Raw genomic sequence first — 18,682 nt, 5'->3', positions numbered from 1 at the left:
TCTTTTCATCATCTATGGATATGAAATAAAATGTCAATGTTGTTTTTGTTGGTGCCTTGAGCATCCCCCGGTACTTACGTATATATGAATTTAGCTGCTGTTATTATCCTTATTACTATTTTATTATAATGAGTAGCAGATAAAGTAGTATTAGTAGTTGTAGTAGTAGTAGTAGTAGTTGTAGGATATTAGTATTAATTATTATGTTTATGAATATTATCAATATAATTATTGTTATTATTATTAATATTATTGTTATCATAATTATTTGTATTGTTTTGTTATTGTTATTTTCATTCCTCTTCTTCTCCTTCTTCTCCTTATCATTGATGTTAGTATTGATATTATTTTTATCATTACTATTGTCATGATTTTCATCATCATTATTGATAATGATAACCTCATTCGCCGTCATTTTCTTATTCCTCCCTGGAATACAGTCCCTTTAGAGATTTCTGTGCATCCGTCAAGCCAGATAGTCAACATCAGTGCCAACGTGGAGCTGACATGTGGTTTCAACAATGCCAAGCGATACCACTGGTACAAAGATGATGTCCTTTTGCCCAACAGAGAAAATCAGAATCCTTTGATAATCCTGTCTGTCGCGCCCAGTGACATCGGGTATTACTTTTGTCGAGGCTCAGGGAGAAATGGAGAAACTTTAGACACGATGCGAGCATCTGTATATGTCAAAGGTAAAGACTTTAAATTAGGCCAACCATAGACAAATAACAAAACTTAGGGATTGTGTCTAGCCTATAATCAAGGCGACCTGTATCATTAATCATGCTTTCATGTCTGCCCTTGAAACGCGTGGAATATCCTGGTGATTGCGAAAAGTTTTATGCGAGATAAATAAATCTAGCAGGCCTACGTTATTAAAGACTGACATATTCTAAGTATTAAACCAAAGTATTATATGCCTGAGTAAATTTGCATTTATCCCAAACTTTGCAAAGAATGAATGAATTATTAATTCAAAATTAATATATGTTGATTTTATTTCAGATCAACGTTAGCAGAATTTGTCTTTATGAAACTTCGGATGAAAAAAGCAACTTAATTTATATATATATATAATACAAAATGCATTTTTGTTCATGCAATTATGTTTTTAATATATACATTTTCTTATGCTTTACGTGAAAATGTGACATTTATACCGATATTACGATCACAATAGAGACATACTATGACTTAACACAAATCAAACATGATTTTACCAGGTACATTATGTAAAAAGTAAAAAGTATGTTTGCATTTCAGATCTGACAAATATTCAAGTTTTGAATGCTAGATTTGCAATTTCATTCCGCGACCAGCTTCATGACAAAACTTCCAAACTCTTTACAGACACAGCGTTCAACATCAGCACCTATGTAAGTATATTCTAAAATTATTTGGTGCATATCTGTGAGACCTATCCCATTCTTGTGATATTCTGCAAGGCAATGCCTAATATTGTTTTGGGTTTAAACCGTACAATTTCTAGAATGCAAGTAAACTTTGAAAAAAGTTTCCTAGCAGAATTGGAAAAGGCTGATAGCACATGCATGTAGCATGAACATTTTGAGCTTCTCCCACTCATGCATGACTAGCAACTTTGAAAACATTGTTCGTAGTTTCAACCAAACATGACTCAGTAATGCTTCTTTAAACTACATTCATGTAATTTGGTCAGAGATGCGCGAGACACATCTAGTTTTACCATAAGTTTAACTTACTTTACATACAGTGGGTTTTCGGTTATGACGTATACTTTAAGAAGTTACAGGAGGATATGAGTCTTAAAAAGGGAAATATCTAATATACGTTTTACCTTTTCTGTTTTTGTTTTTTTTTACCTGTGTAAAGGTGGCGCACGGCCTCCGAACTAGTACTGGATTGGAGAGCCTATCAGTAGTATGCAGAGCCCTTAGACCAGGAAGCGTCAAAGCTGACATGAATATCTACATCGAGCGGACCAATATGACGGCACTGGAGACACAAGATCTTATCGGTCTTTCCCTTGAGAGTCTAGCCAATGAATCGAATGGTTTTCTCGATTCCAACACCATTTCAGTTCAAGATAACGGTATCGAGTTCAGTCATATATATTTAGTATGTTTTTAAGGACGTGTGATAGAGAGATGGCGGGTTGGGGACGCGAAAAACCAGGGGTCATAACGTATTTTGTTTGCATTTGTGTTATTACTCATTGCAAGCATTTATTTTGCATGGACCTTTAAAATAGAGGGGGTAGAGCAGCTGCTATACTGGATACGCCACGAAGCGGGTCGTCTGGCATTGGTACGCTAGATAATTTGAAACGCAAGATTTATTACACATACATGTGCGTGTGTACAAACGGGTCATTAATAGTTTTATCTGATAAAGCACTCCTTCATTCAGTGTCTCTGCATTGAATTCAGTTAAGAAAGAAACGGGGGAGGTAACAAAGTATCATTCTTGTTTATAATTATCAAATTCTCTGTATTGAACGGAATCCTCAACGTGCAGAAACGTGCGACTTTTATGGCCAAGAAGGCGAGAGGGCGAGTGCTTAAAGACGCCAAGTCCCCATGCTTAATACGAGAAGACACGAAGGCTAGTAGCTAAAACTAGCTAAGGCACATTGTTTAAGTCGAGAAGGCGACAATTCTAAAGCAGGGCTCCCACTTAGCCGAGTTGGAGCCTCGAGTTGTGGCGAGCTGGCGCGATCTTATGGCAAGCCGTTTTATCATTAAAACATATTTCTTGATATTAAGAAATAATTTCACGTTGTAAAGCAATGGTAATTCTTTATATCAAGTAATGAATTCGATATATCAAGAATTTGATTTCGTGATATCGAGAAATATGTTTTAATGATAAAACTGCTTGCCATAAGATCGCGCCAGGTCGCCAAAACTCGTGGCTCCAACTCGGCTAAGTAGGAGTCTTGCTTTAATCATGGTGCCTCGGCGAGTTAGGCAAGTTGCCTTCTCGCTGCACGTTTAAGCATCCTTAACATTGGGCACCCCTTGAAAAATAATATTTTCACAAATCTCAGCAATCATTTTATTGTAGATAAACAAACAAACATTGAATTTAATTTCGATCACGCCTTTCTTCTTTTAAATGCTTTGTTATTCTTTCTTTTTGTGAAGCTATTTGCCAGAATATCTCATGGATTTCTCCTCGGTTTGAAAGAGTCGAATTTCCGGTGGGTGAAAACGGAACTTGGGCAAATTCAACAGGAATGTGTCCATTCAACACTACTCAAGGTTAGTTTTCATTTTCTGTAATTTATTTTAATTCGAGGAAGTAGACTGGAGATTAGGTTGTCAAGCACGACCAATATGATAATTTCCCTAAAATTTTGTTCAGATATGTCGCGAGAAACCGCCGCAAAAAAGCCACCACGGTTTCTTTTTAATGTAAAGTTTTGATGAATAGCAACTGCTTGCAACAAATGACTTGGGCGTAATAACTTATCTCTGTGTCAAAAGATGTAGAAAGGTGAAGCGTATAACACGTGATGCCATCATTAAAAACAAAAACCACCGCTGTTTTGCCTCGTCATATCTGAACAGGCATTTAGGCTTGCAAAAAGGCTCAATGTTATGAGCGACATTGAAGCTATATATCTATATAAAACGCAAATTCCGTTTACACATTGTTGAAATTCGAATGAAAAATGACTCATTTATTGGCAATATTATTGACAGAACAGCCTAAAAATCATGATGGTCAACCGACTAGCAAATCAAGATGGGGGATTGGAGGCTCAAAGCCCCTCTCTAATTATGTTAAAGCCCCCAAACTGCTTGAACAAAACTGATTTTGAGCGAGGCACACGTGGATATTGAATGCAGGAACCCCAAGCCTCTTGCCCTCCGACCCAAATTAAAATTGTAGATTCGCCAATGTTGTTGGATGTGTTGAATATTCCAGAGACATGAATTATTTGGAAAAGTCTCAATCATAGACAGAACTGCTATACTTTATTTATGTTTCCTCTTTTCTTTGCATATGACTGTTTGTCAGTGTTTTATGGATATTTTATTTTTTGTTTAAATACCGAACAGCCAATGAACCCATTGGACGGGCTCTCTGTATCGGCGATGGTATTACCCAGAGCCAGTGGCAACCCGTGGATAATTGCGGCCCATTTAGAAATGTCACAGATATACTCACCGAAATTGCCCAGGTTTTGTTTTATTTTCTTTACTAATCTGATCATTTTTGTAATACCTCCAAATAGTATGTAACGCAATTGTGTTTAGTATATTGAAGGTACCACTGACCCTTACAACCCGAAAAAGGGATTGGTAGTTTTTTTTTGTTAACAGATAAATATAGAACGACTTATCATTTGGTAGATTTTACCCGATTTGGTTTATTATTTTTACCCAGTATTGTGTACAATTTTACACAATATAAATTGATCTTCCCTTTTTAATCGACTTTTTAGAGTGTATTCCTACTTTTCATTTGTAAGCCATAAAATCATGGCTGACGGGTATTGAATAGCTCACGGTTCATCAATCCTACTGATTGTTTTAATGTCATTCCATTCACAATCGCTTTGGATAACTTTTAGACAAGGTGGCAACAAATTCACTGACATATTCATTGGCAGTGTTAAAATAACAGCACTTGCAACAGGCCTACGTATCTTCATTTTTTTTAACTGTTTGTTAAGGCTTTGAAATCTGGAAAATATGTTGAAATAGTAAAATATTACCAAATGATTGCATTCATAAGATGTTGGTCTGTCTAAAATCCTTTAACAACCTTAGGTGGTTATCTTCCAGTTCATGAGTTGTGAAATTAGGTATGACACTATTTTTCTTTTATAATAAAGGTAGTTTACGGAAAAATGACCCTAACATGTAACATTGCAATATAAGTGTAACATATTCGCAAATTTTGTATAACCTTAACAGATCACCTAAAATATACATGCTGTAAGATATCTTCCCCTCAAACTTTAGGTAATCGTAAGTGAAGAAAACGCAGACGAAGTGAGCCAGCAAGTATCATCTGTTACTTCCAACATCGAAGATATCACATCAGATGACGTCACGTTTGTGGCAGAGATAACATCAAACATTGTGCAGCAAAATCTTACTGGTGAAGAGGTATTTTACAAAATGCCAGACTAATCATATTGAACATCAAGTTGCGATGGATGATTAATTTTATCATGTTCCGATGATTATCGAAAGGGAAAAAGATTTGAGTTTTCCCTCCGATGAATGAATAACATTGTCATATATGTGAAAGAGGTAAATCCCATAATCGGTTTTAACAATATTGAAAGCCTTGAAGCTAAACTTCTGTGAATGAATAATTTACTAGAGCCTAACCCTGTATCTGGCTTTTTTGGAAATTTTTAATTATAGTTTATTGGTGCTATTTCAGGTTAAAGTATGTCATTGTCCTTTCATATCTTTCTGACCCCTTGGCGGTTGCTCCTTGCAGAAATGGTGCAATAACTTCAAAATAACAGCTTTGTTAAGGCTGTCATCTTATATATTATACACTATCGTCATCCAGTTTGATTTCCGAGTTTTGGAAAACTTACCCTACTATAGTTTAAATAATCTCCATCTTTTGTGTTTAATTTGACAGGTAACAGAGTCAATTGCCAATATTGCGAGCAATATAGCTGAGGTAGAAGCAGAGGTACTTGAAGCCGCTGAGGAAGAAGGTGGGGCAATAAGTAAATTTGTCCAGGCTTTTGAGGAACAAATCAGTCGTGTTGAGGTTACCGATGGTGGGATGCTCAACATTCAGCAGCCAAATATAGCCGTACAGGTGATATTAGTTTATATTTTGGCTTTGAACAAATAATTTGACTTTAACTAGGATACTAACATATACAATTATTTACAAGCTAAAGTCTATGTTAAAATGTATGTAATTGTTTGCATTGAGCTCAAATTAAAGAATCTGCATTAACCACAAAGAACTTGAGAAGATTGAACTTATAACATCGAGAGGGACAAATGTTTATATGCCAATTCAAATAGACGAGTATGTAGATTATTTGCTAATACCTAAACTCATCTGCTACTACGAATCTGTCAAGGGGGGATATTCCACAGCGAAGGTTCCCTCCCTTATTTCCTATTCATAGCTAATAACAATAATGATAACAAATTATAATGGTAATAATGGTAATAATAACGATGTGAATGATAACAGCAATAATAATTATAATGCTGATGATAATGATAATTAAAATGTTGTAAGGTGCCGGATCTACTTTGCATCGCGCAAGGCCCACTCGTGCAAAGAGGAAATCGTCGTAAAGCATCCGCATTATACACAAAAGAAAAAATTGAAATAAGATACATACAAAAATAAAATAGGGAACGATTAAAAGTAAACCTACTCAAATTAAAACATTTTGTTACAAGTATTTCGAGGGAGAGCATTCCACAGAGAAAGCCATGCCTGAGCAATAGTTCCCTTCCTCTACTTATATTTAGCTTGAAGAACAAGTTATCCAGGGTTTCGAGAGCGCAAAAATCTAAAGGGAATAATTGTACTGTGGGACAAAGCCGTGGGCAAATCGAAATAAAGTCAAATAAAATATTGAAGTTTTAATTCACATAACAGGTCCAGAGTGTACCTGCTGATGACGTAAGCCGTGGTCTTGTGCTTTCACTAGCTGGATCGAGTCTTTCAGACCTGACCAAGTCCAATATTACTATCAATGCTCCGACCAAAGCTGACCGTGGTGATGTCATTGCTACCAGACCAGACATCATCGCTCAAGTCAGCATTCCACCTTCAGTTTCATCCGTCATTTCGTCCACGGCCCCACTCTCAGGATCGCCGTCGAATGGAAGTGGTGAATACGTCCGGGTCAACTTCAATGTATTTTCAACTCCAGCCCTGTTCATTTCTAAATCATTGCGCACAATCAGTGTAGACAATGAAGGCTTCAATCGATCGGCTAACTCGCCCGTGATTTCTCTCAGTATTGGTCAAGGGAAGGTAGCAGCCTTGACCGAATTCATCAACTTCACCTTCACTACAATAAAGGTAAGACATATAACAATAAAATGGCAGAAAAGGGCTTTACCCGATATATTATACCTACTTGTAATCTGCCTTTAGCAGTATTTATTGAAAATTAAATTCAAAGACATTCATATTTTGGTTAAAACTTAAACATTATATGTATTTCAAGCCATTTTTGTTTATTAAAACTCCTGTGTTTGATTCTCCTCATAAATTGGTTTAGAAACGTATCAATCTAAATTATTGATCCTTCTTCTTTCATGCTTTATCTAACAAAATTAACTCTGGATCTATCCTTCTTATTTTTTGTTACTTTTGTTTTTTGTTTTTTTTTGCTGTTGTATAGTCTGGATACGTGAATCCCAAGTGTTCATTCTGGGATGAGAAGGAGGAAGATTGGTCCGAGGATGGGTGTGTTCTTGTTTCTGGATTTGCATCATCTGATGAGCGCTATGACGAAGAGGGCGTTCGCTGTGCGTGTGATCACCTTACCAACTTCGCTGTTATAATGGTCAGTGAAAAGCAATTAGGCAGTTACTATTACTCCCCAGACAATTTTCCCGGACAACTGTACCCCGACTTACTAAACGCACTAGGTTACTAGAGCTATTATCCTCATAATGACAAAGGGGTCTAGTTGGTCCTACGGATTAAATAATATGGTCTATGTACTTTAAAGTGGGACACAGTATATCTTATTCCAGCTGTAATGAAAATGGACACGGCTACTACAGTAGTTTCTTTCCAGACTGGTGATAAATATACTACCAGTTATTTGTGGATGAGAGGTCATCATCCAACCTCTAGAAGTTCCCATTTCACTTCCAAATAACAATACAGTTTACAGTTGGTCTACAATTGGGTATAAATATTAATCTCTCTCTTGAGATCAAATAAAGTTTGAAGTTATGGACTCTTATGTGAAAGGTAGTAAAGTGATTTCCTTTTCCCTTTTCCATTAGTAATGTGAAGTTTCACCCCTTTCTATTAAAATAAACCCCGAATTTATCGGCTCTCAATTAACCACACTGAGAGTTTAGGAGAGATTATTTCAAACAATCAGTTTCATTTGAGCATTCGAAGAAGATATATTAGTTTGGCTCAATTGTTTTCATGTTACAGGATATCCATAGACAGGAGCCATCAATCAAAGCATACAACATTCTGACTTACATCGGATGCTCTATTTCTATCTTCAGTCTTCTTGTCACATTGGCAACCTACCTGTGGAACAGGTGAGCTCATTTGAAGGAAAAAAGCTTTCGAACAAAGAATGGTTATATAGACTATAAAAGAGATGCAGTTTTAGAATTTATTAGACAATCATGCAAATTGAAATATGCCCCTTTTGTATTGAATTATCTATTATTTACACCATCATGACATACGTGTAAACCTGCAGCAAAGTTCTGTTAGGTATCACTTCTTTTTAAACCAGCAGAGCTGTTAACTGCATGCGAACTACTACCAACAATGTACAGTTCGTGATAGAAAGGGGAAGAGGCGGAGAGGAGGAGGGGCAGAAGAAGAAGAAAAAGAGAAACAGCCATAATATGATTAGTTGCTTAGTGATGTAAGGGTTGTGCCCGGTGACGAGGGTAGTAAATAGATTACAACATATTCATTTGTTAAATCATATCAATATAGTAAATAGATATTATATCAACTTCATAGATCAAATCTCCGACATCATGATGTGCAGCTTGTACAGTGCGTCCCAGAATAAACGAAACCGAGAAGTATCGATGTTTTATCATAACTTAATCACAACCATAATTAATGAATGATACATTTTTGGAAAGCTTGGAATCTCCTCTTTCAGTTGATGCTACTCACGTGATGCATATTTTACGCATGAGTGATTAAAAGCAATTTGAAGGAAGGAAACCAAAAAGTAATTTGGCGGGCGGTATCTGAATTTCAAAGAAAAAAAATCATATTTCTAGAAAGGTCATTTTCTGCACTGTCATATGATACCTCAATTAAGAAAAATGAGCCAGGAATAACAAAGTTCTGTTTGTTTAATTAGCCCTTACATTTTCATAATTTTAACAAACGAATTCGTTTTCACTGGGTGCCTGCCGTAGCAAAAAGCAGATTTGACAAAAGACTTAACTCCGTTTCGTTGACAATCAGCCATACATGAAGACTCTCGTCTACGGCTGATTGTCAACGAAACGGAGTTAAGTCTTTTGTTAATTTCGTTTATTGATACGGCAGGCAGCCAGTGAAAACAAATTCGTTTGATAAAATTATGGAAATGCAAGCACTACTTTAAACAAACAGAACTTTGTCATTCCTCGCTCAATTTTCCTGATTGAGGTGTCATAAGAAAGGGCAGAAACTCTACTTTTTAGAAATGTGAATTTTTCTTCAAAATTCAGATACCGCCCGCCAAATGTCTTTTTGGTTTCCTTCCTTTAAATTGCTTTTAATCACTCCTGCGTAAAATATGCACTATCTGAGTTGCATCACATGAAAGAGGAGACTCTAAGCTTTCCAAATATGTATCATTCATTAATTATAGTTGTGATAAAGTTATGATACAACATCGATACTTCTCGGTTTCGTTTTTTCTGGGACGCACTGTATAGAGTAGGAAACATAGTCATTTTCAACACCTTTGGCGTATTTTTTCTTCTCATTTGACATCGCCGTGAATAGTTACAGCCGGGATGATTTCATTCAACACGCGTCGCCATTCGAAGGGTTTGTGCCCAGTAATAGAAGACATATTTAAGTAGAGCACAATCCAGTAATCTCCTTCATTTCACACACATTTACCACCTATTTTTGTTCTTTGTTGTTTACGTTGTGTGACCTTTCTATCCTTCTGTAATGCTGATAAAGTTACGGTAATTCTGTATATGCATGGTATAGTTTTGCTTCGACGCCTTTCTAACCTAATTTTAATGTAACAATCTTGATAGGGATTTGAGGACCAAACAGACTAACCAGATCTTCATCTGTCTGTGCCTGACCTTGCTGTGTCTCTACACGACATTTGTCATCATGATCTCTCTGGATTCTCGTGAGGTCCAAGCTGGACCCTGTGGGTTCCTGACGGCCCTAGTTCAATACTTCGTGTTGTCCTCCATTGCATGGATGGGTGTGGAAGGGTACAACACCTACCTCATCATTGTGAAGATCTTTAACACCTACATTCAGAATTTCATGATCAAGGCTTTCTTAGCTGCATGGGGTAAGATATATGTTTCCTTAAATATTTTTTTTCTTGGAAAAGTGCGTACCATTAACATGAAGTGTATGTATGTTTTTTTTACATACATATAAATGTCTCTAGATCAGAAACCTTCGCCCGACTTGTTTGTACTTATACCTGTAGGTACTGAAAGTATCCATAAAGCAGTGAGTTTGACAAGGTGCAACAACCTGCTTTGATTCCTGCAATCAACCTTCCGCAATCAAAATGAAGATAAATGGGCGATCAAAGGAAATTATTTTTATATTAATGTAACAAACGAAATTTTAATTTTCCTTTTTTTTTTTATTGAGCAAAAAGGTTCAACACGCTAGCAAAATACATTCACTTAGCCATACTAACTGAATGGACATTAGTTATGGGGAAATCACATTAGGACGAGCTATAGTCCTACACGCATCAACTAATAATGCACATAAATTCGCCATTTTTGCCATTTATGTGTAATTCGTCATTATTATTATTACGCCGCAATCGGCGTAGCATGTGATTTGTACAAACAAGAGTTTAATAATCGAGATATCTAATTCTTTAAAAAAAATAATCATAGTGTCGCCATAACCGTGGAAAAAACGGTTTGGAGCTTGACAGGACAACTTAGAACATAGAACGTAGAACGAGAACATGAGTAGGCATAACAAAGTAACGAGGAAAGCATTAATATAGGCCATTGTCCAATCAGGGGTGATAGTGAGCACTAAAAAAAAAATAGGTTTTTTGTTTTCCCCTCAACCACGCTCCCTACAGTAAAAAAAAGAAAGAAGAGGATTCGCGGGGAAAAAATGGCTGTAGCAACATTCCCCCTTTCGAGTAAGAAAATTGGGGGGAAATTGGGCAAAATGGGGAAGAATAGAGAAAATAAGGGGGGAATCTGGAAAATAAGGATAGAACAGGGAAGAAAAAAAAATCTGGTAAAAAAAAAAAAGGATTTTTTATTTTTTTATTTATTTTTTTTTAAAATTATTTATTTTAAATCGGGAAGAAGAAAAAAATCGGGAAAAAATCGGATAAAAATATAAAAAATCGGCTTTTTATCAGGCCTGTCCAATATATGCATATTATGAGTGACTACAAAATGCATTTTCTCATACACGTATCTCATTTCAGGAATTCCTGCTTTCATCGTGGTTCTTACCGGAGCTATTGCTAGAGACTCTTATGCTCATGATGATCTGTAAGTGGTAATACTTCATAAAAATTTAGCTGGAATATTGGATTGCATAAAATACGGTGTACCTAATGATCTTCAAATTCAGACTCAGAAAAATCATGTTTCTGTTATATAATCTAGATTATAGGCATTTGCTATTGTGGTATCTCATGAGTTTATAGCAAGTATGCAATGATGATCTCGAATTTCTATCTAAGTATCACTTTCGCGGTCATGTGGTGTGATCCAAGCTCTAGAAAGGCCACCAATTGAATACAGTAAACACACATACTCAAATTTCAGATGTTGTTGGTAACGGATTGGACAACAAAGCTTGGACTTGCCAAAATAAATAATGGGAAATACTGTACAATGAAAGTTCTTCTGTTAAAATGTTGGAAAGACCATGGACATTTCGTTTAACTATCGCTAAACTAGCCAGTATTGAGTGATTTATTTCAGTCACTTTACAAAATGCATATTTACCATCAACAGATGCTTTCTACAATTCTGGGCTCAAATCGGTGGTCTCCTGATTCCCATGTCCATCATTCTCCTCATCAACATTGTCATCTTCATCCTGGTGGTTCGACAATTGATCCGGTCAGCCAACATCGCTGGTCGGGTGAAAAGGGAGGCTAAGGAAGAACGCCGAGAGACTATCGTACGCGTCCAGAACGCGATCTGCATCTTGCTTCTGCTCGGTCTGACCTGGGTCACCGGATATCTTCTTCTGATCCCGTCATTCAGTCAGGTAAAGACAACTAGCTTCATAAATAACTCCTGTGTGGTGTCTATCTCTTCTAAGAAATATTATGAGAACTCAGTTATGATATAAACATACACCAAAAATACCTCTTAAGATGTTCAGTATCTGAAGAAAATTCGTAGTAGGTCCATGATGCCATATACCTAATTATTAATTCTGAAACATTTGCGTTTAACAGGTGGCTCAGCCAATCTTTGTCGTCCTAAACTCATTCCAAGGATTTTTCATCTTTCTACTGTACTGCGTCCGGAAGCCTCACATCCGTAAGAAATGGGGGCTAACTTGTTTCGACAAGTTCCTAAAGAGAGAAGCAAGCACATCCAGCGGTGTGGTTAGCTCGACGGCGCTATCCTCGACAGCTGGCATGATAAGCAAATTGCGCCCAGGAGCCAGGGGTAGTTACTTGTTGACTACCAAAGACGACAATCCAGACCCTATGTGTACCTTCAATCCGACATTTGATGTTAGCCAAGTTGAAGAAGGGGTCACACCACCTATAAATAAAGAGATCCAAAATTCCACCGATGCAACAAGCACTGATGTCGTGACGGTAAGTCTCCCTCTTGATGCATCTGTCACAAAAGCCACTAAGAGAGGCGATGACGTTTCCTCATACACGAATGCTGACACCCTCAGTGTTACTCTAGATTCAACTGATGTCAGGAACGTTACTGAGGGCACCGATGATGTTGCTACCACCAACAATGATGCTGTCGTCGGTCTTCCTGAGGATGCTGCGGATGGCACCATCCACAATGAAAGGATTGATGATGATGCTTCTTCAACAAGTGATGCTGCTGTCAATCTTCCAATGGATTCACCAAACTTCAGCAAAGAAATTTAGAGCAAAGGCATAGATGCCAGTGGTACAACTGATTTTGCAAACGGCCACGGGCACAGTAGAGGTTTTGACTATAGAGATGCGTTTATTCTCACTGATTAAACAAAATCTTATTCATGTAAATCACAAGAAGGTCTCGTTAAGATAGAATGATCTTATATTGGCATACTAGGCAGAGGAGGGGTGGGCTGGGCGTCAGCTGAACCTTCCCCGACCATTTTGCACTTACCGATATTCCGTCACCACATATTCAGGAACTAGCTGTTCAATTTGTTATATGTTATCATCTTTATTGTAGTTCAATGACGAAATTATATATCTACGTTAATATATGGTAGCTTATCAAAGTACTCGTGATATAATATGTTTTGCTGGAATGATACTGTGTGGTGTATTCCTTAGAAAGAAGGTTTTTTTATTTGTTGAAAAATATATAATAAGATGATGATGGTGCGATGATTTTTGTTCAATTCTTTTTAGTAATTTTTAGTCATAACATGATAAATGTATATATAGTGCAACAAATTGAAGCTACCAAATCGCTGTCCTCTTTTTTGATATTCATGCAAAGGTTGTCAAAACTGTTTCCATCGGGAATCGAATCGGGTCACTGGCTGTGACCGACAATGCCTTAACCACTAAACCACAGAGACAGGCCAGTGGCTTCGGCAACACACAGATTCACTTGACAGACAAATTAACCAACCTCCTTCATTTATTAATTCCTTCGTTGGGGGCAGACAAGTTTTGACTAGTAAAATGCCGTGTGATTTAGCTCGATCAAAGTCAATGTTGTAAACAGATGTAAGGAAACACAAACGCTTTGGCAAATCATTTGGAAAAATACATATTGTTGAATATGTAAATATGTGTTTGTATCTTTTTGTATATATAAATACATTGAATTCATTGAATCATGGCCTAAGATTCAGTTTTACAATTAACAAATTTAAATCCATGTACATAACAAATATTTTCCAAAGAATGATATCGATGGTTTATAAGTAGGTACTTCTCTATCCCTTCTTCCTTCAACTTTTATTTTATTCTTTCTTATTTTTCGGTCCTTTATATCCTTTCTGCGAAATCTTAAATATGTGTTGGGTACGTTGGTGTATATGTGCGTGCTTGTATTATGCAAATATTTTTACATGTTATTAATTATGTTCATTTTCATGTTCTTGTTTCTAAAAGGGCCCCGATTACAAGCAATATCTTCCTTCCTAATGATCATAACCATTATATTGTATATTATCTTTGTAATTTTTGTTCATGACGGTTGAATATAAAGACTTGAATTGAATGTATATGTATATACAGCGTCATTATACGGACATATGTAGTGAAAAAATGGGTCTTTAAGTAGACATGGTTATTAGCAGGGCACGTTCGTGTCCATGATTGCACAATAGAGCTACTGTCCTCTACGTTCGTTTGCAGGCAGAGGAAACTTAAAGGCCTCCCAAGAAACAATAGGTTTAATCATAAGTCGTTAGTTTAATATTGTTTTGAAATTTGGGTTAGGGTAATGTACAAGTTTTATGATGTCCTGTTAAATTAACCAATTAGGGTGATATATAGATAAATAGTCAGGTGAAGAAGAAATAATGAAAAAACGTAGGAGATACAAAATATACTAATTTGTGGCTCAAAACCTTTGTCAAATAATGAAAAACTAGTCCAAAACCAGCATTCTTCAACACTTGAAAAAGGAGCCCAGCACTAGAAATATGTTTAATCTCTATGCAGTGGATCGGTTGGTGCCTGATAAATGCAGTTCTTGAAGTTACCTTGTTGCTCCATGATAAACTTGTCTGTATACATTCATGTGCTTCTTAATTTCAAGTATCGTAGTCGAAATTGAAATCACCATATTTTACTCAGAAAATGTACTTTATTCTAGATTATTTTGGTTACATACGTACCGATTTTGTTAAAGCATTAACTTTATTGTTCAGGGTGTCCCTGAAAAAGGAGACTCAAGTTTATCGTTAAATTACTCAATAATCTTGAATAGTTTTTGGTTAATGTGCACAAAACAGGAAAACTAATAAGTAAATGAAAAAATCACCATCATACAGTGGTCAAAGTTTTATTGTCTCGAAGCCTTATACATAATAACTTACACGAATTAAGGAAGAAATCTCGTGTAATAAACATCACAGGAACGTACACATAGAAATAAAAATGCAAGACAAAAACACAAATTGTCATATGGCGGAATTAATAATTACAAGACAAATACCTTTTTAGTTTACTGTGTCAACCATAAATCTTTAGGCTAGCCTTTAATTATTCGAATGAAAGATGAGGATATCAAGCTTTATATGAGTTTCGTTTTGTATTCCCGAATCATCCGTCTTTTCAAAACAACTATCATTGACTTTTTTTCTGACATCGCCACTTCAGACCTTCCGAAATCAGCCACATGTGATTTAATGATCATAGTTGTATTGTCATATGATAGAAAGTGATTTAAGATTTTAAGTGATGTATATATATATATATATATATATATATAAGTGGGAACAAATGGGATAAATGAGTAATTTACGATTATAAACCTTTTTTTTCATTGACACTCTGTATTGTAGCTCGTTTCAATGTTGGATTGCATTGTTAATTTCTAATACAGCTGATACGAAGCTTTAACCTTAAGAAAATTACTGTATATATCATTTGTATAATCGTGCGCAACAAGAAATTTGTAAAAGCAAGCTTTTTAATAAAGTAAATGGTGGCATGGGTAGTTGGTATTCATACTTGCGTTGTTTTTATGAATCGTTTTTAATAAATATTTCATTTTTATATTTCTGTTGTTATTTTAAAACATATACAAACTGTTATTAATTCTTTATGAGGCTGGCAAAGCTTGTTTACAAAACATAAAGACAGGAGAAGCTGAAAACCAAGAGATCAATAGCACATCTTAAAACAAATCAAAACACAAGCCCTGATTGAAAATGGCAGGACACTAAATCATTTCATGCAGTCCAAATTAAGGTACATACAGAGGGATCAGGCATTTACCCATGACTGACTTTGAATCATAAAGTATCTTTATTTCATCATGTTTTGGGGGCACAAACTTCGATAAACATATAAGGACCTTTATTATAGAGGAGATGAATACTGACACATACTGGGGTGATCATTTCAGACCTTTACTTACTTTTCTAATCAAGTCTATTCAAGGTAAAACAATAACTTACAAGAACGTTTATCAGAACATTTATCTTTATCATCAGATAAATTTGATTTTGATTTCAGTCTTTATCAATTATTCTGTTTACAAAAATATACAAACATTAAAATTGATGCAAAATTATAAGGCAAATCAGAACATGTATGTGACAAAGGCAGTTTATTAATGCGATATCAATATTACTAAAAACACTTCAAGGGTAAATATAAGGTACATTTAATTAATTTATTCAACAAAATTAGAAGAGCCAAAGGGGTCATCATTAAAAGCCAATTGAGGTTGACAGGTCAATTTTAATGATTAAATTCAGAGTATATTTTTTCACTTGTGTAGTCAGACATAATTGCATTTAGGCAAAAGAAGTATACAAATTCAATTCGTGATGGTTATATGTTTTTTCCTTTTCTAACCAAGACTGGTATAAATAAGCTATCCCTTTTTATACATCCTATTCTAATTTAAATTCCCATAATAATGTTTAAATATGCGAACGCACATTGCTCTGCTTTTTGAAAGGGACACTAATAATGCTCATTATCATGATTTTGATGACGACATCTGAACGTAAGTGGGTAGAATTATTGAGTAATATGAACGGCGGTAGAAATAATCAACCCTTTTGAGTAAAACATAATTGTAGTGTATTTTACTCATTCTTATCAATTTCTGCCTCAAGTCTCTCGAATCGGGCGGGTAATGAGCCCAATATGACCCTGGTTGTCTTGCACGCACGCAGGACATTACGTTTTGCTGATCATAATGCTGTTGTTTTTCATATCAACTAAGATTTTATTAATGAAAATATGACCTTGTTTCTTTTTTGTGCACCTGGTATATTCAAGCTGATTTTAATTGAAATCAAAGCGATGACAAACAAGATTTGACTTTGGGAAAATAAATTTCTTAATGACCTTTCCGTAGACAACTGACATGCCTTTTATTTAATGTTAAATTCTTTAGAGGATACACGTCGTATTATTACAAAAACATAAATAAGTATACGTCAGGAACTAAATATTTGACGGATACAAATGTTAAGTTGCTGTTCTATCGTATTTGAAGAGCCAATTCTTATTCTGCGTTTACTATTATATCCAACTTGAAATGAATGATGGTTTACGAACACATCAATTATTCTTATTCTTGGTTTATTAGCAAACACATTCAAACATTCTGAATTATCGGGATCAACATTGATTAATCAAAACATAAGCTATTAGGAAATTAACTGCGAGACAAAGTCAATCACAAAGTCATACGCCAGGAAACAAAGGTTTAAGAAATCATGGAGAAAGTCAGAGAATCAAAGTGGAGATGGGCTGGGCATGTAGCAAGACTACAGGACAATATATGGACAAATCGTTTAACAGAATGGCAACCAAGGATGGGAAAGAGAAGAAGAGGAAGGCAGAAGAGAAGATGGAGAGATGACCTAACATCATACATGGGAACGGCCGCTTGGACTAGGATAGCTAGAGACAAAAGAGAATGGAAAGGTTTAGAGGAGGGCTTTGTCCAACGTCTGGATGAACTATAGCCTGATAGATAGATAAATAGATATATACAGTATTGTCGAGAAAGTTCGAATGGAATAAGATTGATCTGTATTCACATGAGATGGTAAAAGTCACTAGGGCATTGCAAATAGACTAGACAATCTTGAGCCCGTGACATTCACGTGTCTTCACACGTTGAAGGCTCTAGAGTTTCAGTCTAAATAATTCATAACCTCTGATGAGTTAGGTAGAGACGGATTAGTCGCTTATACCAGCTTCCTCCATCATACAAATATGGAGCCCTAAACCCCTTCATTCTTCTCTACTTATATGCTATACCAATCGACGTATCACAATTTTCATTCCTATTTTATGATAATAATGAGCAGATATAATGTCCAACTATTATCATGATAAAATGTGAAAGTGGTTTAGTGTTACAAATGGTTAATTGCATTCTAGAAAATATAGATATTTCCTGTTCCCATTCAGATTTTTGGAATATGGGCCCTATTTAGTTTTTGGAAATATAAACCTTGCTAACATTTTAGGAATTACGAAAGCAATTGCATTATTGGGACGTTGAACGTTTGGGAGTTAAAACCCTTGGTATAAACAAACCTAAGAAATTGCGGATTTTCGGATTAATTAACCTTCGTATTAACGAAAACCTTTAGTAAATTATGATGAACTGTTTTAACGCAATCGTAGTTTGGAAAATCATAGGTAAATTACAATCCTTATATTACGATCCCTTTTAGTGACCCAATCTTTCATTTCTACTGTACATATCTGTATAGAATCGTAATTTGCAACTGATAGCTAATTTCATTATTTTTACGATTTGCGATATGAAAACCTCTTTTAAATTAGATTTTTGTTTTCTCTCAACCTCAAGACTAAGGGACTTTGTTGAATATTCGTAGATGTAAGCTTTCATGTGTCACATTCTCAAGAAACTTGAATCGGGAAAAATCGATTTTCCAAATATTTCATTGA

The 18,682-nt window shown here is 35.6% G+C and overlaps 1 protein-coding gene and 1 long non-coding RNA gene across 2 annotated transcripts; both read left to right on the top strand.

Annotated features, from left to right (window-relative positions):
• The first annotated feature begins 1,860 nt into the window (after positions 1 to 1,860).
• Positions 1,861 to 4,176, top strand: LOC115925062. The gene is made up of 3 exons (XR_004064542.1): positions 1,861 to 2,074; positions 3,129 to 3,245; positions 4,050 to 4,176. It is a non-coding gene; the product is annotated as an uncharacterized LOC115925062 (long non-coding RNA).
• Positions 4,177 to 4,879: 703 nt separating this feature from the next.
• LOC105440403 (adhesion G-protein coupled receptor G2-like) lies at positions 4,880 to 15,731 on the top strand. The gene is made up of 9 exons (XM_030987909.1): positions 4,880 to 5,105; positions 5,599 to 5,784; positions 6,592 to 7,020; positions 7,346 to 7,510; positions 8,122 to 8,234; positions 9,930 to 10,201; positions 11,330 to 11,396; positions 11,868 to 12,126; positions 12,320 to 15,731. The coding sequence occupies exons 2-9, from the start codon at positions 5,749 to 5,751 to the stop codon at positions 12,983 to 12,985; spliced, it is 2,007 nt and encodes a 668-aa protein (XP_030843769.1). The 5' UTR covers positions 4,880 to 5,105; positions 5,599 to 5,748; the 3' UTR covers positions 12,986 to 15,731.
• Positions 15,732 to 18,682: the final 2,951 nt, after the last annotated feature.

This window comes from Strongylocentrotus purpuratus, unplaced genomic scaffold (genome assembly GCF_000002235.5).
Source record: "Strongylocentrotus purpuratus isolate Spur 01 unplaced genomic scaffold, Spur_5.0 spur5_scaffold_17, whole genome shotgun sequence".
NCBI classification, from domain to species: Eukaryota; Metazoa; Echinodermata; class Echinoidea; order Camarodonta; family Strongylocentrotidae; genus Strongylocentrotus; species Strongylocentrotus purpuratus.
The sequence above is the reverse complement of the archived record's forward strand: the minus strand, read 5'-3'. Positions and strand labels throughout refer to the sequence as shown.

Excerpts from the sequence above, each read along its gene's own strand:
- LOC105440403 (XM_030987909.1), top strand. The coding sequence starts at position 5,749 with ATGCTCAACATTCAGCAGCCAAATATAGCCGTACAG. Across the intron at positions 10,202-11,329 it reads GGCTTTCTTAGCTGCATGGG|GAATTCCTGCTTTCATCGTG; the intron begins GTAAGATATATG and ends ATCTCATTTCAG. Across the intron at positions 11,397-11,867 it reads TCTTATGCTCATGATGATCT|ATGCTTTCTACAATTCTGGG; the intron begins GTAAGTGGTAAT and ends TACCATCAACAG.